This window comes from Artemia franciscana, chromosome 9 (genome assembly GCF_032884065.1).
Source record: "Artemia franciscana chromosome 9, ASM3288406v1, whole genome shotgun sequence".
NCBI lineage: Eukaryota > Metazoa > Arthropoda > Branchiopoda > Anostraca > Artemiidae > Artemia > Artemia franciscana.
In genome coordinates, this window is record NC_088871.1 from 32,773,709 (window position 1) to 32,799,806 (window position 26,098).

General features: G+C 36.4%; 1 protein-coding gene across 1 annotated transcript in view; it reads left to right on the plus strand.

Moving 5' to 3' along the window:
• Positions 1-18,691, plus strand: part of LOC136031292 (delta(24)-sterol reductase-like) — a 40,035-nt gene extending 21,344 nt beyond the window's left edge. Inside the window, exons 7-9 of the mRNA XM_065710739.1 lie at positions 10,444-10,641; positions 11,027-11,205; positions 18,508-18,691. Coding sequence (XP_065566811.1) covers positions 10,444-10,641; positions 11,027-11,205; positions 18,508-18,661 — 531 coding nt within the window. The 3' untranslated portion in view covers positions 18,662-18,691. The remainder of the gene's footprint in view (positions 1-10,443; positions 10,642-11,026; positions 11,206-18,507) is intronic.
• The last annotated feature ends 7,407 nt before the right edge of the window (positions 18,692-26,098 follow it).

The window sequence follows — 26,098 nt, forward strand, 5'->3', positions numbered from 1 at the left end:
TGATTCAGACAGATGAATAGCAAACGTTCTGATTCAATCTTTGCATACATATCGACGATGTATTGGTAAAAAAATTTACGACATTTAAAATATAATTTTCTTCATCTTGACGAATCACTGATCTATAGTCATTATATTTCATTGTGCTGATTTCTTATGCATTTCTTTGTTAGTGGCTGGATTTAATAATTTAATATTAAAGTGATAGCCGTCGGCTCCATCCCGAAAAATGATAGGATATTTTAGGGCATCGTAGCATCGATGAGTTTCAGCAATTCTTGTCATCTGATTGTTTCACCTATAAAGAATAATATCTCGAGGTAAGAACTGATCATCGACCATAAGATTGCCACTTCGTTGATAGTTGGAGCATTGTATCTACGCACATGTTCAGCAGTAGGCGTTTTGTCAGCAGAAATAACAATTTTATGCGTATCACTAGGCATCAATTCGACTGCTGTTTTGAACAGAAGTACTAAATTATTATTTTTGTGGAAAAGATGTTGCAACTGGGAAACGGTAGTCCTTTCAACGTCGTTTTTTCTTTATCATCGCTATCACTCTCAATTTGTTTGGTTTGTTTTACCTCGGCTTGTCTTTTGTCATTATGAAATACATATCGCCGAACCTTTCTTTTTTTGAAATAAAATCTGGTAGGCATTGATGACCTTATCCAAGTCAAAATCCCAACCCCAATCATCATCGCTATCATTTTCAGTTTTGATACGTTTTGATTCTTGCTGTCCAGGTTGATTTTCATCTAACTGCACGGTTTTGCATTGGTCAGGTCTTTCCTCCTGGTGTTCCCATTTTGGTGACTTTATAGGATTATTTCTCTTTGACATTTTCTCATTGAGCCACAATATAATGGTACTTTTTCTCTGAGCCACATATATTTATATTGAAAGAGCTGTTGGGGTGGCACGAAGCGCCACCCCAAAACCTAGTTGGTGGGGGCGCTTCGTCCCCCCAAGCCCTCCACCCGCGCGTAAATCGTTACGCGCCATATTAGTTACGCGCCATTGTAGTTGTGTCTCTGTGTCCCACCTGTTAATATAGATAGATATATATATATGTTTTTAACTACGTAAAACTTGCGAATAAACAACATTCTTCGATGTCCCATTGTCTGTGCATATAAATAGATTGTCAGGTTTACCGACTCTTGAACATGCAACATAAAATTGCCCATGGGAAAAACAATCCGTATTCAGATCTATACCTCATTATTCTAATGACTGCCCTTGAGCTTTGTTGATGGTGATTGCTAATCGAACATTCCCTGTGTTCCCATCGTCATTTATATATCCCCCTGTGCCCCCGGCATCCCCGTTGTAGCTGTGTCCCTGTGTCCCGGTCGTCATTTATATTCCCAGTATCCTGGTCGTCATTTGTGTCCCAGTGTCCCAGTCTGTAATTTCTCTTTGAGCGTCCCGGTCGTCATTTATATTCCCTGTGTCCCGGTTTTTAGTTTTTATTTTTCTCCTTTATTTTTTAGTTTTTTCCTTTTTTTAGTTTTTTTTTCTTTTTCGGTTTTTAGTTTTTTTATTTTTTTTAGTTTTTTATTAGTTTTTAGTTTTTTTTTCTTTTTTAGTTTTTAATTTTTTACCTTTTTTTAGTTTTTTTTAGTTTTTTAGCTTTTTTAGTTCTTTTATTATTTACTTTTTAGTTTTTTTGTAGTTTTTACCTTTTTTAGTTTTTTTCTTCTTTTGTATTAATGCTAAAGTCAAGGTTAGAACCTGGAACCTCTCGGACCTAGAACCTGGAACATAACGTTTTACCAACTCAGCTACTTTGGCTTGAATACATTTCCTTTTTTAGTTTTTTTTTATTTTTATTTTTATTTTTTTTAGTTTTCTTTTTCTTCTTTATTTTTCTGTTTTTTTCCTTTTTTTAATTTTTTTTAGTGTTTTTCACTTTAGTTATTATAGAAGATTCCCCGCTTGCGTAAGTCGTTACGCGCCATATTAGTTACGCGCCATTGTAGTTGTGTCCCTGTGTCCCACCTGTGAATATAGATAGATTTATATATGTGTTTAAACTATGTAAAAATTGCAAATATACAAAATTCTTGGCTTTCCCATTGTCTGTGCATATACAAAGCCGTATGTACTAATAATGACGTCATATGCAAACGCTCTTTTTACAAACAAACAAGCATGCATACACACAACTCGTTTTTATATAGATAGATAGATAGATAAATACAATACAAATTAACTGCGTAAAACTTGCGAATATACAACATTCTTCGCTGTCCAATTGTCGCTGCATGTAAATAGATTGTCAGGTTTACCGACCCTCGAACATGCAACGTACAATTTTCCATGGGAAAAACAATCAGTATTAAGATCTATACCACATTTTTCTAATGATTGACCTTGAGCTTTGTTAATGGTGATTGCAAATACTAATCGAATTGGGAATTGCAATCTTTTAAATTGAAAAGGCAGATCCGTTGGAATCATGGGAATTCGAGGAATAAGAACAGCCTCACCCTCAAAAGGCCCTGTCAAGATTGTGGCCTCTATTAGGTTTTCCATTGTTTTTTTTTACGGCAAGTCGCGTGCCATTGCAAAGCTTTGTTGGGTTGATATTTCTTAAAAGTATTATTGGTACGCCTATTCTTAGTTGTAGCACGTGTGGTGGAAACCCTGAAAGATATATGGAATTTAAAAATTCAGATGGATAATTAACCGCTTCATTTGATTCCAAAACTGTGTCGACTGACTTGTAAAGGACTGCCTGGTCTCGAATCTTGGTCAAAACAATATTGTTGATCTCGTGGACGTCTATATTTTTGGGTGCGAGAATCGCTCTTTCACTTGGCCATTTATTATTTTTATAATTTTTTAGAATATTCGGAAATACTTTTTCAATCAATTCATTTTTGGACGTCACTAAATTACAGAAATCAGCAGGTAGTTGTATACGTCCTGAAATTGAGTCTACTGGGAGCTTTCCGTTTCCAATTGCCAGCAATTGATCTGAAAATGTTTGACCAGAGTCATCGTTTTGCAATCGGACACGTATATTTGCAGTTAATTTTAATATTTTTAGGTGTGCCCATAAATTAGAATTTTTCAGGCAAGCATTCATTTCGTCCGCAGGAGTTGATCTAGGTAGTATAGGTAATGTTTGCCTGAAATCTCCCGCAAGCAATATTAATGTGCTGCCAAAGGGTTTCGACTTCCCTCTCAAATCTTTCAAGCATTGATCCAGAGCCTCGAGCGATTTTTTGTGTGCCATTGTGCACTCATCCCAAATAATAAGTTTGCATTGCTGCAATACTTTACCCATCCCAGATGATTTGGAAATATTGCACGTGGGAGTTTCTGTAGAATGCAAGTTCAGAGGCAATTTCAAAGCGGAATGAGCAGTTCTTCCACCAGGCAGCAATGTTGCGGCTATTCCGGACGACGCAATTGCCAACGCTATATGATTTTTTGATCGAATTGATGCCAGAATCAGTTTTATCACAAACGTTTTACCAGTACCTCCTGGCGCATCCAAAAAGAAAATTTCTCCAACGTTGTTATCGACACAATGCATTATCGTATCATAAATGTCTTTTTGTTCCGACGTTAGCTTGGAAATGTTATTTTGTAATAGGACAATAGATCACTCGTACTGTAACTTTGTTCACGATCCAATTCTACACATGTCGAAACAGCAGCGATACGGTTAGGTGAAGGCATTCCCAAATCCTGAAGAGGTTTGTTTGCCATACGTACGCACAAATCTTCTATAATAACTAAAGTGTAGTTATAAATTTCTGATGTAAAATCAAAAGTCATATCTGACGTCTCTAACTGTTTTCGATGGAGTATATCTTCGGACATTTTTGACTTATATTTTTCCCATAACTCTGTAGGAGCTGATGGAGAGCAAGTTGTTAAAATGATGCCAAACAATGCACGAATTTGACTTGGGGTTGACGTTTCGCACGCGTCATTGATGCAGTTATCCCAGTGTTGGTCATTCTCCAATAAATGCAGAGCTTGGCATGCACTACGGTAAGTGTCATGTATAGTACCGTTTACAGTTCTCAAATACTCAAAGGATGTCGGACCGGGTACATTCACCAAAAGCAGGCGTAGAAAGAAGCATTCATGTTGATTGGGGTGAATGGTGTAGAGTCTTCCTATCGTAGTATCTTTGAAGATGGTAGGTTGGCCGTCGACTGACTTACCCTGTTTTCGACGTTCAAATACTTTATTTTTAGTATTCCACGTGTAATACGAAGGTACTTCAGTATACAGCAGTTTTTTTGCAAAAGAATCATTTTTGCAAAGCGAAAAAAAAGCTGTTAATGTTGTATCCGGTGGATTCAGGGCTCTTTGTTGCACGTTGGTTTCCGTGAAATAAAAACGTTGACCATTCTGTAAATGTACCGCTAAGTGAACGACAGCTGGACTACGTTCATGTATCGGAAATGAAAGAATTCGCCAAACAGCTTCATTACTGCTTATGTATCTTCCAGCCTGATATTGAACGATTTCGTCGAAATCTTTGATTTTGGGCTGCAAGCCAAAAACTGCCATGTCACTGCCTTTGTTGACGTATTTACATATGTATTTGATTGCCTTTACGGAGTTACAGTATTCAACGTTTATGTGTGCATTAAATGTTTTTGATAATAATGGGGAATACGGAACAACCCACTGGTTATCTATTTCGATGGTGGTACCGTTACGCTTCTTTATTATTGCTGTTTTACCGCCGACTTCAGTAGATCTTCTTCTATATTGTGGGTAACCATCATTGCCAGTAATTGTGTTTGATACTAAAAGTCGAGGATATTGCTTTGTGCACCTTCCTTTGGCCATGCCTGGTGAATTTTCGTTCAGTGCACCGAAAGGTCCATGTATCATATTTTTTACAATAATATCATGTAACCCCTAATCGACATTTTTATCAGGTATTTCAGCGGAAATCACATCATCAATTTCGTTCGAAGTAATTTTTTATGTAGCCAGATTAGTATATGTGCGTGTGGCAAACCTCGTTTTTGCCTTTCCACTGAGTATATCCAGCATCGCACTGACCCAAACACTTCAAGTTTTACTATGTAGTTTATCAGTGATTTCAACTTTTGCCGGAAGACACGGGCCGTAATGTCATGCCTATGAACCGCCGATTGTCCTTGAAGTAAAAGCTGCAGTATCTCGTCCCAAGATTGATTACATGTAAATGTAATAAATAATCTGGACGACCATAGAGACGAACATACGCAATAGCATCTTGAGCATATTCATGCATATGACGGGGACTGCCAGCATATGACGAAGGTAAAATTGTTAATCTTCCAACGTTTGTGGTATTACCGTCATTTATAACTGCATCTCACAAATGAATGTATTGTTCAGAGCGGAGCTTGGTCTGATTCAGGCGGATATATAGCAAACGTTCAGATTCAATGTTTTGCATACATATCAACGACAAATTGGTTAAACAATTCACGGCATTTTTAAATATAATTTTCTTCATCCTGCCGAATCATTAGTCTATAGGAATAATAATGCATTGAGTTTCAGCAATTCTTAACAACTGAGCGTTTCGCTTATGAAGAATAATATCTCGAGGTAAAAACTGATCACCGACCATAACGATTGCCACTTCGTCGACAGTTGGAGCATTGTATCTACGCACATGTTGGCCAGGAGGCGTTTTGTCAGCGGAAATAACAATTTTATGCGTGTCAGTAGGCATCAAATCGATGGCTGTTTTGAACAGACGCACTAAATTATTATTTTTGTGGAAAAGATGTTGCAATTGGGAAACGATTGTCCTTTCAACGTTGGGAGAAATTTCGCAACGTGCATTCAATTCAGAATTTCTATCACTGATGAAGTACAATTGTAAAAATTTATGATTCTCGCCTGAGAATGGTAGAAGGGACCCTGCTCTATGATAAATTTGCCCTTTTACTTTGAAATTAGACATAAATTGATCTGGATTTTCGATTTGGGCTCCAAACGACGTCATTTGGAAACATGAGTTGTATTTTCTGACTTTTGACAAAAAACGCTTAGATTCTGACGTAGTTCCAGTAAGGAAAGTCTTCAATGGCTCTGGTGGTGCAGCCAATAGAGGAAGTTTAACTTTTCCTGAGGCGCAACACATTCCCATTGTTTCACCATTGAATTTCAAGGCCTTGCAATAGGGACAAATTTTAGACATTGTCCCGATTTGAACACATCTACTCAAGCTATAATCATCGACTGGGCTGTACCTGAATGCCAGGCGATAACTTTCAGGTTGCTCTGATTCCTCGGCACGCTTTCTTTTCTTACTTTCTCGATCAGCAGCAAGCCTGATTTCTTGCTGTTCTTGTGATTCCTCGGCACGCTTTCTTTTCTTACTTTCTCTATCAGCAGCAAGCCTGATTTCTTGCTGTTCATGTGATTCCTCGGCACGCCTTTTTTTTCACTTTCTCTTTTAGCAGCAAGTCTGCTTTCGCGTTGCTCTGGTAGTTCCTCGGCATGCTTTCTGTTCTTTCTTTCTCTATCAGCCTCAAGCCTGTTTCCTTGCTGTTCTTTTGATTCCTCGGCACACTTTCTGTTCTTTCTCTCTCTATCAGCCTCAAGCCTGTTTCCTTGCTGTTCTTTTGATTCCTCGGCACGCTTTCTTTTCTGACTTTCTCTATCAGCAGCAAGTTTTTCGTCATTTTTGCCCTCTCAAATCTTTCAAGCATTGATCCAGAGCCTCGAGCGATTTTTTGTGTGCCATTGTGCACTCATCCCAAATAATAAGTTTGCATTGCTGCAATACTTTACCCATCCCAGATGATTTGGAAATATTGCACGTGGGAGTTTCTGTAGAATGCAAATTCAGAGGCATTTTCAAAGCGGAATGAGTAGTTCTTCCACCAGGCAGCAATGTTGCGGCTATTCCGGACGACGCAATTGCCAACACTATATCATTTTTTGATCGAATTGATGCCAGAATCAGTTTTATCACAAACGTTTTACCAGTACCTCCTGGCGCATCCAAAAAGAAAATTTCTCCAACGTTGTTATCGACACAATGCATTATCGTATCATAAATGTCTTTTTGTTCCGACGTTAACTTGGAAATGTTATTTTGTACATACGACAATAGATCACTCGTACTGTAACTTTGTTCACGATCCAATTCTACACATGTCGAAACAGCAGCGATACGGTTAGGTGAAGGCATTCCCAAATCCTGAAGAGGTTTGTTTGCCATACGTACGTACAAATCTTCTATAATAACTAAAGTTTAGTTATAAATTTCTGATGTAAAATCAAAAGTCATATTTGACGTCTCTAACTGTTTTCGATGGAGTATATCTTCGGATATTTTTGACTTATATTTTTCCCATAGCTCTGTAGGAGCTGATGGAGAGCAAGTTGTTAAAATGATGCCAAACAATGCACGAATTTGACTTGGGGTTGACGTTTCGCACGCGTCATTGAAGCAGTTATCCCAGTGTTGGTCATTCTCCAATAAATTCAGAGCTTGGCATGCACTACGGTAAGTGTCATGTATAGTACCGTTTACAGTTCTCAAATACTCAAAGGATGTTGGACCGGGTACATTCACCAAAAGCAGGCGTAGATATATATAATATACTAGCTGTTGGGGTGGCGCGAAGCGCCACCCCAACACCTAGTTGGTGGGGGCGCTTCGCGCCCCCCCCAAGCCCCCCCGCGCGCGTAAGTCGTTACGCGCCATATTAGTTACGCGCCATTGTAGTTGTGTCCCTATGTCCCACCTGTGAATATATATATATATATATATATATATATATATATATATATATATATATATATATATATATATGTATATATATATGTTTTTAACTACATAAAACTTGCGAATATACAACATTCTTTGCTGTCCCATTGTCTGTGCGTATAAATAGATTGTCAGGTTTAGGCTACCGACTCTTGAACATGCAACATATAATGGTCCATGGGAAAACAATCCGTATTCAGATCTATACCTCATGATTCTAATGATTGCCCTTGAGCTTTTTTGATGGTGATTGCTAATCGACCATTCCCTGAGTCGCCATCGTCATTTATATATCCCCCTGTGCACCCCGGCGTCCCCTTTGTAGTTATGTCCCTGTGTCCCGGTCGTCATTTATATTCCCTGTGTCCCGGTCGTCATTTGTGTCCCGGTGTTCCAGTCTGTGATTTCTCTTTGAGTGTCCCGGGCGTCATTTATATTCCTTGTGTCCCGGTGTCCCGGTCGCCATTTATATCCCCCTGTGCCCCCCGGCGTCCCCATTGTAGTTGTGTCCCTGTGTCCCGGTCGTCATTTATATTCCCTGTGTCCCGGTCGTCATTTGTATCCCGGTGTCCCGGTCTGTATATACATTCGTTTTTTAGTTTTGTTTTTCTCCTTTATTTTTTTCCTTTTTTCTTTTTTTTTCTTTTTTAATTTATTTAGATTTTTAGATTTTTTAGATTTTTTTAGTTTTTTTTTAGTTTTTTAGCTTTTTTAGTTTTTTTTCTTTTCCCTGCTGTTCTTTTGATTCCTCGGCACGCCTTCTTTTTTCACTTTCTCTTTTAGCAGCAAGTCTGCTTTCGTGTTGCTCTGGTAGTTCCTCGGCACGCTTTCTTTTCTGACTTTCTCTATCAGCAGCAAGTTTTTTGGCATAGACTCTTTGAGCATCTTCATCAGTCATTGTAAACTTAAACATTAATAGATTTCTACGTGAACATATGTCTTGTATAACTTGAATGACGTCACCGTCAAAGCAAAAATGACGGCAACTAATTTCATGACGTCAGCCGACACAGAAACATGACGTCACCTGATCCACAGATCCACAGACAGACAACTTATTTTCATATATATAGAATATATATATATATACATTCTTTGCTGTCCCATTGTCTGTGCGTATAAATAGATTGTCAGGTTTACCGACTCTTGAACATGCAACATATAATGGTCCATGGGAAAACAATCCGTATTCAGATCTATACCTCATGATTCTAATGATTGCCCTTGAGCTTTTTTGATGGTGATTGCTAATCGACCATTCCCTGAGTCGCCATCGTCATTTATATATCCCCCTGTGCACCCCGGCGTCCCCTTTGTAGTTATGTCCCTGTGTCCCGGTCGTCATTTATATTCCCTGTGTCCCGGTCGTCATTTGTGTCCCGGTGTTCCAGTCTGTGATTTCTCTTTGAGTGTCCCGGGCGTCATTTATATTCCTTGTGTCCCGGTGTCCCGGTCGTCATTTATATCCCCCTGTGCCCCCCGGCGTCCCCATTGTAGTTGTGTCCCTGTGTCCCGGTCGTCATTTATATTCACTGTGTCCCGGTCGTCATTTGTATCCCGGTGTCCCGGTTGGTATATACATTCCTTTTTTAGTTTTGTTTTTCTCCTTTATTTTTTTCCTTTTTTCTTTTTTTTTCTTTTTTAATTTATTTAGATTTTTAGATTTTTTAGTTTTTTTATTAGTTTTTAGTTTTTTTGTAGTTTTTACCATTTTTTTAGTTTTTTTAGTTTTTTTTTTTTTTACTTATGTCCTGGTCGTCATTTATACTCCCTGTGTCCCGGTCGTCATTTATGTCTCGGTGCTTTGTTGATTGCTAATTTATATTATATTTATATTTATATTTTTTATATTTATTAATATTTTTTTAGTTTTCTTTTTCTCTTATTTTTCAGTTTTTTCCTTTTTTTTAGTTTTTTCTTTTTTAGTTTTTAGTTTTTTTTTGTTTTTTACCTTTTTTTAGTTTTTTTTTAGTTTTTTTAGTTTTTTAGCTTTTGTAGTTTTTTTATTAGTTTTTAGTTTTTTTTTAGTTTTTGCCTTTTTTTAGTTTTTTCAGTTTTTTTTAGTTTTTAGTTTTTTACCTTTTTTTAGTTTTTTTTTAGTTTTTTAGCTTTTTTAGTTTTTTTTCTTTTCCCTGCTGTTCTTTTGATTCCTCGGCACGCCTTCTTTTTTCACTTTCTCTTTTAGCAGCAAGTCTGCTTTCGTGTTGCTCTGGTAGTTCCTCGGCACGCTTTCTTTTCTGACTTTCTCTATCAGCAGCAAGTTTTTTGGCATAGACTCTTTGAGCATCTTCATCAGTCATTGTAAACTTAAACATTAATAGATTTCTACGTGAACATATGTCTTATATAACTTGAATGACGTCACCGTCAAAGCAAAAATGACGGCAACTAATTTCATGACGTCAGCCGACACAGAAACATGACGTCACCTGATCCACAGATCCACAGACAGACAACTTATTTTCATATATATAGAATATATATATATAGATTGACGTCATATTATAATAGATAACAGACTTAGTGATACTTTCTCTTTGAGTATATATAGATGACGTCATATTGTAACAGATAGATAACATATAACAGACAGTACATTTTTATACATATAGATAGATAATATCTTTATTTTACTACGCATGCTCAGTTCAGTTTTGACTTTTTCTTTCTGTATTGTAGGATATTATTCCTTTTGGGAACAATGTCATTTTCCGTTACTTATTGGGTTGGATGGTACCGCCGAAAGTCTCTCTTCTGAAGCTGACTCAGACTGAAGCCGTAAAAAAACTCTACGAAAACAACCATTTTATCCAAGATATGCTTGTTCCCATTGGAAAACTTAAAGAGTCATTAGAAGTCTTTGAACGTGAAGTACAAGTAAGGATTTGAGTTGTTTTGGCTGTTAACTCTCTTTTCATTTTCCATAGTGTATTGCTCTTGCACCTTGCTTCCATAGCGCTTAGGTGTTATCTTTAAACTAGATCATTGTAGTCCGAAATGAACGTTTCTCAGATTGAAAGACCGTGAATTGATGAAAAGCTGAGAGAGAGAGAGAGAAAAAAAAGAAAGAGAGACAGATTGAAATAGAAAAAAACTGTTAATATTTTTAGTATTTGTTAGTGTACTATAATAGCTTGTGATCTATTCTCTTCAGAACTCTGGTGATTATGTGCAAAGTGTCTTTACAGATTAAAAGCCCCATTTCTAAAATTTGCAAAATAGAAAATATACTTTGTGATTTATATTTTTGCTCTTTTTACAGATTTACCCTGTATGGTTGTGTCCATTCAATTTACCACTTAATCCTGGCATGCTGGTTCCAGCAGAAGGAACTGAACAAATGTATGTCGACATTGGAACATATGGGGTACCAAAAGTGCCAACATTTGAGCCAGTTAAGACGACGAGAAATATTGAAGCCTTTGTTCGTGATGTGAAAGGGTAATTTTACGACCTAGTGATCTAGACTCCAAAATAAGACATAGGCATAAAAAAACATAAAGCATATTGAATGAAAAGTACTGACGTAAGGTAGCTCACGAGAATAGTCTAGACTCTAGACTTGAAGTTTGAGAAACGATGTTCTAGACTAGTGGGTCTCAACCGATTTTGGGCTATGCCCCACCAAGATATTTCAAAAATCCTGTGCCTCCTAGGGGTACTTAATTTCTCTTATTCGAAATTTGGCGTTTATTCAACAGAAGGAACCTTAAAAGTCCTTTTACTTATTATCTATTTTTAGGTCGTTCTCTAGACTTTTTGTTATAAATAAAACATTTTGTCTGAACACACTTTTTATAGATTCCACTGCAAGTGAACCTTCGTGCAACTAAACCCCTTGCTACTAAACCCTCTTGACTGAACCAAGGTGCAACTGAACTCCCATGTTACTGAAACTCCGTGTAACTGAGCCCTCATGCAACTGAATCCTCTTGCAACTGAACCCTCATGCAACTAAACCCTCCTCAAGTTTGATTCTAGTTTAACTGAGTCTTCATGCAACTGAGCCCTCATGCAACTTAAACCTTTGTTTAGTTGAACCCTCGTGCTAATGAACCCCGTAAAGCTTAACCTTCGTGCAATTCAATCCCCATTCAATTCAAGCTGCACGGATATTGAGTTAAGTGAAGCTTGAATTACATTCAGCTAAATCCTCTTTCAACTCAACCTCCGTGTAATCCAGTCCTTCTGCAACACAACTCACATTTGTTTCAACCCTGATTCTACTCAACTTCTGTGCAATTTAATCCTCATTACAATCCTCATTCAATTCAATCCCGCATTAACCCAAACCTGTCTAAATCAACTCCCATTAAAATCAACCAAATTCAGCTCAACCTACTGATAGACGATAGACAATAATATCCTTAAACGCCTTACACGATCATGGTGATCAGTGGCACTTCTTGTCATAATAAAAGATAAGGTACTAAACATATAAAAATCACAGCCATAGCCATCGTCATGCAAATTTTATGTTGATTCAGAGTCAAACTAAAACTTAAGACATTGAAACATCCCACTACCTGTAAAGAAAACCTCCAAGTTCAAATTAAAGAAAACAAATTCTAAAAGACAAAAGAAATACGTACAATTATTGACGAACCAGTTTAGTATTGAAAATCTTGACGAAAGAGGGAACAAAACTAGTTGCCTAACGCATGTGCTGTGCTGGCACCGGCCGAATTTTGGTACCGGTTGAGCTACTTGTTGTGGGAGCCGTTGGCGCGAACGGAGATGCTCAGAGGGGGTTTCCCAAAGCCGTGGATTTGCCAAGATCCAGACACCAAATTTTTAAACATAGTTTATCACATTGTGTTGATAGAGTTTTAAGCAAAACTGTTTTAAGAGGGAGCAATAAGGGACTTTGGGAGTTTTAGACACTACTAGAAGAGCTGTATTGGATCTGAGGCTTGGAATTAGTGTTTTATTTCCCCCACCCCATAAAGGTGTACATTATCTGGTGACTGGTTTGATGGTACATAGCACACTTCACCCAAAATGTCCAAATAAAAAGACGATCAGTTCACTATTCAAACATGCTTAAAAGTATAATAATCGCTACCGAGGCAATATTCTTTTAGAATATTTTTTTTCAGCAGAAATTTTTGAGCCTGTGAAGTGTTGGTTTCTCCCCAATACTTAAATGCATTTGAATGTGATATCATTCACAGAAAAATGTTTGCTTTCTTAGAATAAAGGCTTTAAAGTCAGCCAAAGGGTGCACGTCCTGCCCATAAGCCAGCAAAATATTGTTATGCCACACTGGTGGGGCATGTGCCCCATGTTGGGAATCACAGCTCTGGACTCTAGAGCATCATTTCGTAAATTTCAATTTCCTCCCCCCAAAACTGGTAAGAATAAGTAATAGATTAAGCTATCCATTTCTTCAAAAGCCTAATTAGCTCTTTCTTATAGAATGACAAAAGTTTTTTTTTATTTTTGTAAGTTTCCCTCTTTCCATTTTTAGGTATATACAATTTAAATAAAAACTACTGCGTTGCCCGGGCAACGTGAAGGGTTGCGGCAAACTTTGTCCGGCTTTGCCGACTAAAGTGCTGCGAGAGCAACATTTTGGTTTTGTTTCTTCGCTATCGATCAGTAATCACATGATCAAAGGCTATTCCTCAGCGTTGAAAAAACAACAACAAAATAGTATCGAAAGAAGGGACTAAATTGACCTTTTCAATCGTAGACATCGTGACGGATGAAAACTTGGAACAATATCGTGTATAATCTAGTTGGTATTATAAAGCTATTCCTAACTTTTCAGGATCAAAATACCATAGATGACATTCTATTAATTATTACGAAACTATCTCATTGTTTTACATTCTCGTTTGTGCTTGTTTCTTTACTATCGGTTAAATGATGAAGTTGTCAGCCTATCGAAGTTTTTAAAACGGTATGTTCAAACAAGAACGCAATCAGTTATCACATGACCAAAGGCTATTCCTCACCGTTGAAAAAACAACAACTACGAAATAATATCGAAAGAGGGACTAAATTGACTTTGCAGCCAGAACTTTATCCTTTTCAATCGCAGACATCGTGATGGATGAAAACTTGGAACAATCTATATATATAAAAATGTAGTGTCTGTCCGACCGTCTGTTACACTATCTTTACCGTTACACCGTTACACGTTAATACAGTTATGAAAGAAAAAAAAAAGTAAAAAACTAAAAAAAACTAAAAAGAAAAAACAAAAAAACAAAAAAAAACTGAAAAAGCTTAAAAGCATAAATTATACAGAAGAAAAAAACTAAAAAAGAAAAAACTAAAAAAGGAAAAAAACTAAAAACAAAAAACTAAAAACTAAAAAAGAAAAATTCTAAAAAAAGAAAACCAAAAAAGGAGAAAAAACTAAAAATAAAAAAGAAAAATAAAACTAAAAGAGGAAAAAAATAAAAAAAAAACTTTAAAAGGTAAAAAGCTAAAAAAACTAAAACGAAAAAAGGATAAAAACTAAAACAACTTAAAAAAATAAAAAACTAAAAAAGAGGAAAAAACTAAAAAAGAATACAAATTAAAAAAAGAAGAAAATAAAAAAAAAAAAAAAATAAAAACTAAAATAACAGAAAAACTGAAAAAAACATCATAAATCTAAAAAAAGAAAAATACTAAAAAAAAACTAAAAAATAATATCTTATAATAATCTAGTTGGTATTATAAGGCTATCCGTAACTTTTTAGGATTAAAATACCATAGGTGACAATAATTATTACGAAACTACCTCATTGTTTTACGTTATCGTTTATACCCGTTGCGTGAACACTTAATTCTGTCAGATTTAAAGAGATCGAATACAATGTGCACCAATTTGCACAAATTTCTAGCCCAAAGTGAACAGATTCTTACTTACAAGTCCCTCTCCCGTGATAGACATCAAGTTCACCGGAAACAAATAAATGGGTATACCAACTAGAAAAAGTTACAAACCCCTCATCGCTCAATATAATTGTAGCCCAACAGCCGATTATTACTTACAAGTCCCCTCCAAGCCTTACCACTGGAAACAAATTGGTTTAACGATCAAATACACCGGAAACAAATAATAGGTACACCAATTAGCAAAAGTGGCAAACCCCTCATTGCCAAAGATGATTATGAGCTAAGAGCTGTTTCTCGACCACAGTGAACCGATTCTTACATACAAGTCCCTCTCCCGTGATAGGCATCAAGTTCACCGGAAACAAATAAATGGGTACACCAACTAGCATGGTTGCAAACCCCTCATCGCTGAAGTTGACTGTAGCCTAACAGCAGATTATTACTTACAAGTCCCCTACATGTCTTACCACTGGAACCAAATTGGTTTTACCATCAAATACACTGGAAACAAATAATAGATACACTAACTAGCAAAAGTTGCTAACCCCTCATTGCCGAAGGTGATTATTACCTAACAGCCAACTGCTGCTTACAAGTCCTCTATATGTCTCACAATTTGTATCGGCCTAGATTTCGTTTCAGTGTGTACCTCATTACTGAAGTTGTCAACCCCTTGAAACTTTCAAACGGTTATACCTCATGAAGGGATTTTTGTACCAAAAAATGGATGTCATATACTTTGATCAGCTCACCAAGAGCTATCGACTGCCATCGAAAAAAATTCTATCTGTCTTAGTTCAAAAGTTGATTTTTTTGCCTTAGGCCAACTTTCTAACGTCACCACTTAGAAAGGAGCAACAGATAAGCTCCAATTTCTTTAGCAATGAGGGAACTTTTAAAATTTATTAGGCAGATCTGATACCATTTCTCTACCACAATCCCAAGTCCGAAAAACCGAATGATAAACTCAGCTGAAATCACGAACAGAATGGGTAAAAACAATAGATGGCAGCACTTTCGGACCCGTGAGAAAATGCCACAATTTTGCTTCTGTAAATTTTTCTGTTTATCACTCAAAGAAGATATATTGGCTGTAGGGACGGGTAACTGCCGCATATATTTAACACTTATAGATTTTAGCCCATCTTCAATTTGAAAGTGGTACCTGCCTGCTTGCCTGCTAGAACGGAGCTTTCCACTCGAAAGCAAAAACATGGTTTGATGAAACGAAAGCTTGGCTGCATAACTTCAGATACTCCTCTCTGACATAGGCTATATAACTCCACTTCACTTCACACACCATAGGCTCTGGCTCGTGGATAAGCAAAAACCATCCTTTTTGGCCCCAGGCAAGAGTTCTGTGGAGCTTTCCAAAATGTAACGTCATATTCATCAATCCGGCCTGAGGTCCACACTTTCCGTAAAAACCGTACAGGTTAGACCCTTACCAGTTTCCGGGAATAAGCTGAGATCGGTGGCATAGGAAAAAAACGGGACAAAACCAAATTGTTGCTCTCGCAACATAATTCTGTAAGAAATTTTAACCAACCGCAAACTCTTATCTTTGACATCATGACTACCCCTGTCTTCACCCTTCTTTAGACGTTGTGACGGTCAGTGTAAGAATCAGGGATATACGAGATGTTAAACACAGGTATTCGGATAAACTGCTTTTTTCTGATCTTGTGTCTAAAAACTTCGGTTTACTTACTTAAACTTTTGTACAAGAAGAGAAAATTTACAAGAATTCAAAGCGAGATCCGAATTAGTATGACCCAAACTGTTAAAACTCCACCTACCAAAATTTGTCCTTCGCAAACTATACAATTTACTTTTTAATATCATGGATATTATTTTTGCTAATAGATGGGAGGATATCAGGTCTAAATCTAGATCAAATTTGTTTTTAGTAAAGCAAAATGAGAAGTAAATTGAGCATTACTTTTATCTTCCCTCCTTATTTTTTATTTTTACTGATGATATATCTATCTATCATCATTTTTTGGTTTTGGACGGTGATTTGGCTTAGAATATAGATCATGCTTCAGTCTCTGTTTCTAATCGTCCAGACTATAGTCAAAATATTTTTTTCAATTTTTCTGGTACTGCATCGTCATTCAATTTGAAGTATTTTGAAGAAGAATTAGTAATTACAATAAAAGTTGTATGCGTGATTTAACTTAAAGTATTTTGGAAAACATTAATAAATATAAGATAAGTTAAGACTATCATAGCTGAGAAATTTGTTGTGCAAAAAAGAGAAAAAAATGTCAGTTTCACTGCTTTAGATACGAAAAAATGAAAAATATATTGTGCTTGGATTATAAAATCCGAAGTTCTCATACACGAAGCTTCTTCGTGTCCTTTTACTTGATAAGTTAAAACTTATCAACTAAATTGCTGTTTCGGTACAAACGTGGTAAACGAATCAAAATCATAGTATATCAAGTATGTCAGGCATAGTTTACCACAATATTCTTCTAGAAACCAATGGGCAGTACCCGAAAGGAAAAGAATACCTCGGGTGACACTTGTTATAAACTTAGACACTGTGTTATAAACTGCAAAGATGGTTTCGATCTTAAGCACCCTTAATGGGAAAAATTCCTTGTACAACATTTGTGCTATTCACAGCTCTATTTATGTGAAGGAAAGGAGCTTGTGGGAGAAACCCTTTCAAGGGTCACATCTGGCACAAATAGGGGTCTACTACTGCCAATTTCAGTTACTCTCCAGTCATTGCCCGTCCTGGCCAGTGTCTGACCATAAGGCGTTTCTTGTTCTTTTGGAAGCGCTGCTGAGATTGGATGGACGTAAGGAAGCAATAGCTACAAAAACCATCCCAGGAGGTCTACCCCTTTGGACCTACAAGTGGAGACCGCAGGTCAAGAAAAGACCACTTGCGGTGCAAGTCAAGGTGGGAGCAAAAAGTTTTCAAAATAGTAAAGTTTCTGAAGATCAAGTGCCATTTGCTGCTGATTACTGATGATTAGGTAGTAATGCCCTCTTTGTTTTGAGAGATGAGGGCTAGTTCAAAACTGACGGAGGGCCTCTTAGGTATGGGGAAACCAATGGTGTACGCCATTGACAATAAAGGCTCTACTAAAAAGGGAAAAAAGAGATTGACAATCCCTATTCCGAAACACCACGCCTGAAGTGGCACCAATAGCCCAGTGGCTTCTGGTAGGCTACTAAATTGTCTTCTTGTTTTGGCTTGGAGTTATTAGGCATTTATTCCTTGAGCTTCGACTCATTTTTGTGGGTTTTTCCGTATTTGTAATAGTAACAATAATAAGGAGTGAGAAGTAGAAACAAACCAGCATTTGATCGAAATTCCATCCCAAATCGACAAGAAAGACTAAGAAGTGAAACATTATTGAGATCTAAAGCAGCCATTGGAAATTCCCTTGGAGGGTCAAGTTAAGAGCACTAAAAACTAATCGATAATGATTCAAAGAGTCAAGGAATTTCACATTCGAATAAATGAGTTGTGAACGGTTTTACTTATTATTATTAATAACCTTCCCCAAAGAAGCTCCCCCCCACCCCGAGAAACTTTGATTATAAAATGCTTTAAACCATGCTTAGATTTTTGTTTAATCTGAGAAACAGCAGTGGAGGGAGGATGACAGAAAGCGAATCGAAGGTGCAGTCAAAATTTTGATTTAGATTTAGTACATTTTACCTTAGGATCGATATTTCACAAAGGCTTTAACCCTATTAGTTTTTTTTTTTTTTTACCAACATTTGATTTCGCAGGGAAACTAAGAATAATAGGGATTAAAACCTGATATAAGTCTTGTTCTGCAGTAAACTCATCTATTTGCGTATGCTGATGCTCCTAATTACGAAATAATAAAGCTGAATAATATGCTCTACAAACTCATATTTTGTGTTTTCATTTTTCAGCTTCCAAATGATGTATGCCGATAGCTACATGACTCGCGAAGAATACAGAAAGATGTTTGATCATTCTCTGTATGATAAATTGAGGAGGCAACTGGGTGCGGAGTACGCGTTCCCAGAAATTTACGATAAGGTCAACAGAAAAGTTCGTGATTGATTTAATGTTTCAATAAATCTCATTTACTAATTTTTCCGTTATCATTGATAGTTGAAAGTTTTTAAGGAATAATATTTACCTGTCAAATTAATCAAACACTTGGAAAACTATAGGTTCTATCACTATATTAGCTCTATGACCATCTACCTTGGTTCTACTGCCCTAGCAATGATGCATGGATGGATGTCTTCCGGCAAAAGTTGAAATCACTGATAAATTTCATAGTAAAATTTAAAGTGTTTGGGCCAGTGCGTTGCTGGGTGTACTCAGTGGAATGGTAAAAGCGATGATTGCCACACGCACATATACTAATGTGGTTATTTGATAAAATTGCTTCTAATGAAATCGGCAATGTGATTTCCGCTGAAATTCCTGATGAAAATGTCGATAAGGGCTTATATGATACTGTGGTAAAAAATATGATACATGGACCTTGCGGTGTACTGAATGAAAAATCACCATGCATGGCCAAAGGAAGGTGCACAAAGCAATATCCTTGACTTTTAGTACCCAGCACAATTACTGGCAATGATGGTCCATGAGAATCCATATATAGAAGCCTGCCGCGTTCCATGATGGGGCCCGGCGGCGAAGCCGCCGCCACCCAGCACCGTCTGCGATTAGAACACAAGGGATAATGAGAATCCATCGCACCACCCCAACAGCTAGTAGGGAATATAAATGGCAGAAGAAACAGCCGAGGAAGCTGCTCAAAGAGCTAATGCCAAAAGGCTTGCGGCTAATAGAGAAAGTAAGAAAAGAAAGCGTGCCGAGGAATCACAACAACAGCGTGAAAACAGGCTTGCGGCTAATAGAGAAAGTATGAAAAGAAAGCGTGCCGAGGAATCACAACATCAAAGAGAAATTTTTAATATAGATCTTAAAATGACAGAAGAACCTACAATGGCAGAAGAAACAGCCGAGGAAGCTGCTCAAAGAGCTAATGCCAAAAGTCTTGCGGCTAATAGAGAAAGTAAGAAAAGAAAGCGTGCCAAGGAATCACAACAACAGCGTGAAAACAGGCTTGCAGCTAATAGAGAAAGTATGAAAAGAAAGCATGCCGAGGAATCACAACGACAGCGTGTAAACAGGCTTGTGCCTCAAAGAGAAATCACCAAAAGAAAGCGTGCCGAGGAATCACAAGAGCAACTTGAAACAACCTGGATAGCGAGAGTCAAAACGCATCAAAACTGAAAATGATAGCGATGATGATTGGGTTTGGGATTTTGACTTGGATAAGGTCATCAATGCCTACCAGATTTTGGTTAAAAAAAAACAAAGGTTCGGCGATATGTATTTCATAGTGACGAAAGACAAGTCAAGGTAAAACAACTTGAAAAAGATACCGATGATAAAAAAAACGACGTTGAAAGGAGTATCGTTTCCCAGTTGCAATATCTTTTCCACATAAATAATAATTTAGTGCTTCTGTTCAAAACAGCAATCGAATTGATGCCTGCTGTTACGCAACTATCAACTAAGTGGCAATCGTTATGGTCGGTGATTTGTATATGACGTCAAAGGCTTTGTATATGACGTCATTATAAGTATATAAGAATGCGTTTCAAAGAGAAGTTTTTATTAAATTCATCGATGCTACGATGCAAACAATATCCTATCATTTTTTGGGATGGAGCCGACGGCTATCACTTTAATATTAAATTGATAAATCCAGCCACCAACAAAGAAATGGATAAGAAATGCAGCGCAATGAAATATTATGCCTATAGATTAATGATTCGTCATTTATTATATTTATACTAGCTGTTGGGGTGGCTCTCCGACTCTTGAATATGCAACATATAATGGTCCATGGGAAAACAATCCGTATTCAGATCTATACCTCATGATTCTAATGATTGCCCTTGAGCTTTGTTGATGGTGATTGCTAATCGACCATTCCCTGAGTCGCCATCGTCACTTATATATCCCCCTGTGCACCCCGGCGTCCCCTTTGTAGTTATGTCCCTGTGTTCCGGTCGTCATTTATATTCCCTGTGTCCCGGTCGTCATTTGTGTCCCGGTGTCCCAGTCTGTGATTTCTCTTTGAGTGTCCCGGGCGTCATTTATATTCCTTGTGTCCCGGTGTCCCGGTCGTCATTTATATCCCCCTGTGCCCCCCGGCGTCCCCGTTGTAGTTGTGTCCCTGTGTCCCGGTCGTCATTTATATTCCCTGTGTCCCGGTCGTCATTTGTGTCCCGGTGTCTCGGTCTGTATATACATTCGTTTTTTAGTTTTGTTTTTCTCCTTTATTTTTTTCCTTTTTTATTTTTTTTCTTTTTTAGTTTATTTAGATTTTTAGATTTTTTAGTTTTTTTATTAGTTTTTAGTTGTTTTTTTCTTTTTAGTTTTTTTGTAGTTTTTACCTTCTTTTTAGGTTTTTTAGTTTTTTTTTACTTATGTCCTGGTCTTCCAGTCTGTAATTTCTCTTTGAGCGGCCCGTTCGTCTTTGTTTGATGGTGAGCTTTGTTGCCCCTTGAGCTTTGTTGATGGTGATTGCTAATCGAACATTGCCTGTGTCCCCGTCGTCATTTATGTCCCCCCTGTGCCCCCGGCGTCACCGTTGTAGTTGTATCCCTGCGTCCTGGTCGTCATTTATATTCCCTGTGTCCCGGTCGTCATCCCGGTATACATTCGTTTTTGAATTGTTATATGATGAAATAAATTTTTAATTTTTTCCCTTTTTTTCCTTTTAGTTTTTTTTATTGGTTTTGACCTTTTTTTAGGTTTTTTAGTTTTTTTCTTTTTTCTTTTTAGTTTTTTTTGAAGTTTTTATCTTTTTAGTTTTTTATTTTTATTTATATTTTTTTAGTTTTCTTTTTCTCCTTTATTTTTCAGTTTTTTTCCTTTTTTTAGTTTTTTTTTCTTTTTTAGTTCTCTTAGTTTTTACTTTTTTTAGTTTTTTTTAGTTTTTTAGATGAAAATTTTTTTTAGTTTTTTCCTTTTTTTCTTTTTAGTTTTTTATTGGTTTTTACCTTTTTTTTAGCTTTTTCAGTTTTTTTTCGTTTTTTCTTTTTACTTTTTTTTTAGTTTTTATCTTTTTTATTTTTTTTTTATTTTTATTCTTAATTTTATTAGTTTTCTTTTTTTCTTCTATTTTTCAGTTTTTTTTTAAGTTTTTTTTTTAGTTTTAGTTTTTTTAGTTTTTTAGTTTTTTTTAGTTTTTTTATTAGTTTTTAGTTTTTTTGTAGTTTTTGCCTTTTTTTAGTTTTTTCAGTTTTTTTTTAAGTTTTTAGTTTTTAGTTTTTTACCTTTTTTAGCCTAACCAGGATTTGAACCTGGGACCTTTATTCTCCGTTCTGACACCCTCTCTCATCGAGTGACTACTCCAGCATGTTCATTTTGGTGTTTTAAATGGTATATTATTAACCAAATTAATGGCGCTTCGCACCACCCCAACACCTAGTTGGTGGGGGCGCTTCGCGCCCCCCCAAGCCCCCCCGCGCGCGTAAGTCGTTACGCGCCATATTAGTTACGCGCCATTGTAGTTGTGTCCCTATGTCCCACCTGTGAATATATATATATATATATATATATATATATATATATATATATATATATATATATATATATATATATATATATATATATATATATATATATATATATATATATATATATATATATATATATATATATATATATATATATATATATATATATATATATATATATATATATATATATATGTTTTTAACTACGTAAAACTTGCGAATATACAACATTCTTTGCTGTCCCATTGTCTGTGCATATAAATAGATTGTCAGGTTTACCGACTCTTGAACATGCAACATATAATGGTCCATGGGAAAACAATCCGTATTCAGATCTATACCTCATGATTCTAATGATTGCCCTTGAGCTTTGTTGATGGTGATTGCTAATCGACCATTCCCTGTCCCGGTGTCCCGGTCGTCATTTATATCCCCCTGTGCCCCCAGGCGTCCCCGTTGTAGTTGTGTCCCTGTGTCCCGGTCGTCATTTATATTCCCTGTGTCCCGGTCGTCATTTGTATCCCGGTGTCCCGGTCTGCATATACATTCGTTTTTTAGTTTTGTTTTTCTTCTTTATTTTTTTCCTTTTTTTTCTTTTTTAGTTTATTTAGATTTTTAGATTTTTTAGTTTTTTTATTAGTTTTTAGTTTTTTTTCTTTTTAGTTTTTCTGTAGTTTTTACCTTCTTTTTAGTTTTGTTAGTTTTTTTTTTTACTTATGTCCTGGTCGTCATTTATACTCCCTGTGTCCCGGTGCTTTGTTGATTGCTAATCGAACATTCCTTTTGTCCTGGTCGCTTTCTCTTTGAGTGTCGTCATTTATTTTTTTCTTTTTTAGTTCTTTTAGTTTTTACCTTCTTTAGTTTTTTATTTTTTTCCTTTATTTTTTCTTTTTTAGTTTATTTAGATTTTTAGATTTTTTAGTCTTTTTATTAGTTTTTAGTTTTTTTTTCTTTTTAGTTTTTTTGTAGTTTTTACCTTCTTTTTAGTTTTGTTAGTTTTTTTTTTACTTATGTCCTGGTCGTCATTTATACTCCCTGTGTCCCGGTGCTTTGTTGATTGCTAATCGAACATTCCTTTTGTCCTGGTCGCTTTCTCTTTGAGTGTCGTCATTTATTTTTTTCTTTTTTAGTTCTTTTAGTTTTTACCTTTTTTATTTTTTTTTTAGTTTTTTAAATGAAAATTTTTTTTAGTTTTTTCCTTTTTTCTTTTTAGTTTTTTATTGGTTTTTACCTTTATTTTAGCTTATTTTTCAGTTTTTTCCTATTTTTTAGTTTTTTTTTTAGTTTTTAGTTTTTTTAGTTTTTTACTTTTTTTAGTTTTTTAGTTTTTTAGCTTTTTTATTTTTTTTATTAGTTTTTAGTTTTTTTGTAGTTTTTGCCTTTTTTTTAGTTTTTTCAGTTTTTTTTTAGTTTTTAGTTTTTTACCTTTTTTAGCCTAACCAGGATTTGAACCTGGGACCTTCATTCTCCGTTCTGACACCCTCTCTCACCGAGTGACTACTCCAGCATGTTCATTTTGGTGTTTTAAATGGTATATTATTAACCAAATTTTGAACCTGGGACCTTCATTCTCCGTTCTGACACCCTCTCTCACCGAGTGACTACTCCAGCATGTTCATTTTGGTGTTTTAAATGGTATATTATTAACCAAATTAATGTGGTTTACAATATACTAAGCATCGTCATAACAAAAATGACGACAACTAATTTCATGACGTCAGCCGACACAGAAACATGACGTCACCTGATCCACAGATCCACAGACAGACAACTTATTTTTATATATATAGATATAATCCATCTTGGGATTAGATACAACAGCTCTTACATCCTGGACAATCGCCGGTTCATAGATATGACATTACGGCCCGTGTCTTCCGGCAAAAGTTGCTCTCCTTCATCTCCTACAAAGTTATAGGAGAAATACAAATCGCAAATTGCCGAGAATATACTCCACCGAATACGGCTAGAAAGGTCTGATATGCCCTTGGACTTTACAACAGAATTTTATAACTGCAATTTAGTTATGATTGAAGATCTGTGCTGATCTATTGCAAACAAACTTCTCAAGTATTTGGGAATGCCTTCACCTAATCGTACTGCTTCTATTTCTATATGTGTAGAATGGGATCTTGAACAAAGTTACAACACAATTGATCTATTGTCGTATGTTACAGACCGGGACATCGGTACACAAGGAATATAAATGACGACCGGGACACTCAAAGAGAAATTACAGACCGAGACACCGGGACACAAATGAAGACCGGGACACAGGGAATATAAATGACGACCGGGACACAGGGACACAACTACAGCGGGGACGCCGGAAGGACACATGGGGGATTTAAAAATGACGACAGGGACACAGGAAATATTCGATTAGCAATTACCATCAAAAAAGCCCAAGGGAAATCAATAGAAAAATGCGGTACAGATCTGGATACGGATTGTTTTCCCATGGACAATTATATGTTGCATGTACAAGAGTCGGTAAACCTGACAATCTATTTATATGCACAGACAATGGGACAGCGAAGAATATTGTATATTCGCAAGTTTTACGTAGTTAAAAACATATATATATATATATATATATCTATCTATATTCAAACGTGGGACACAGGGACATAACTACAATGGCGCGTAACTAATATGGCGCGTAACGACTTACGCGTGCGTTCATGTATCGGAAATGAAAGAATTCGCCAAACAGTTTCATTACTGCTTATGTATCTTCCAGCCTGATATTGTACAATTTCGTCGATATCTTTGATTTCGGGCTGCAAGCCAAAAACTGCCATGTCACTGCCTTTGTTGACGTATTTACATATGTATTTGATTGCCTTTACGGAGTTACAGTATTCAACGTTTATGTGTGCATTAAATGTTTTTGATAATAATGGGGAATATGGAACAACCCACTGGTTATCTACTTCGATGGTGGTACCGTTACGCTTCTTTAGTATTGCTGTTTTACCGCCATCTTCAGTAGATCTTCTTCTATATTGTGGGTAACCATCATTGCCAGTAATTGTGTTGGATACTAAAATTCGAGGATATTGCTTTGTGTACCTTCCTTTGGCCATGCATGGTGAATTTTCGTTCAGTGCACCGCAAGGTCCATGTATCATATTTTTTACAATAATATCATGTAACCCCTTGTCGACATTTTCATCAGGTATTTCAGCGGAAATCACATCATCAATTTCGTTCGAAGTAATTTTTTTTATGTAGCCAGATTAGTATATGTGCGTGTGGCAAACCTTGTTTTTGCCATTCCACTGAGTACATCCAGCATCAACACTTCATGACCCAAACACTTCAAGTTTTACTATGTAGTTTATCAATGATTTCAACTTTTGCCGGAAGACACGGGCCGTAATGTCATGTCTATGAACCGCCGATTGTCCTTGAAGTAAAAGCTGCAGTATCTCGTCCCAAGATTGATTACATGTAAATGTAGTAAATAAATCTGGACGACCATAGAGACGAACATACGCAATAGTATCTTGAGCATATTCATGCATATGACGGAGATTGCCAGCATATGACGAAGGTAAAATTGTTAATCTTCCAACGTTTGTGGTATTACCGTCATTTATAACTGCATCTCGCAAATGAATATATTGTTCAGAGCGGAGCTTGGTCTGATTCAGGCGGATATATAACAAACGTTCTGATTCAATTTTAGTATACATATCAACGATGAATTGGTGAAACAATTCACGGCATTTTAAAATATAATTTTCTTCATTCTGCCAAATCATTCATCTATAGTAATAATAATGCATTGCACTGCATTTCTTATTCATTTTTTTGTTAGTGGCTGGATTCATCAATTTAATATTAAAGTGATAGCCGTCGGCTCCATCCCAAAAAATGATAGGATATTGTTGAGCATCGTAGCATCGATGAGTTTCAGCAATTCTTAACAACTGAG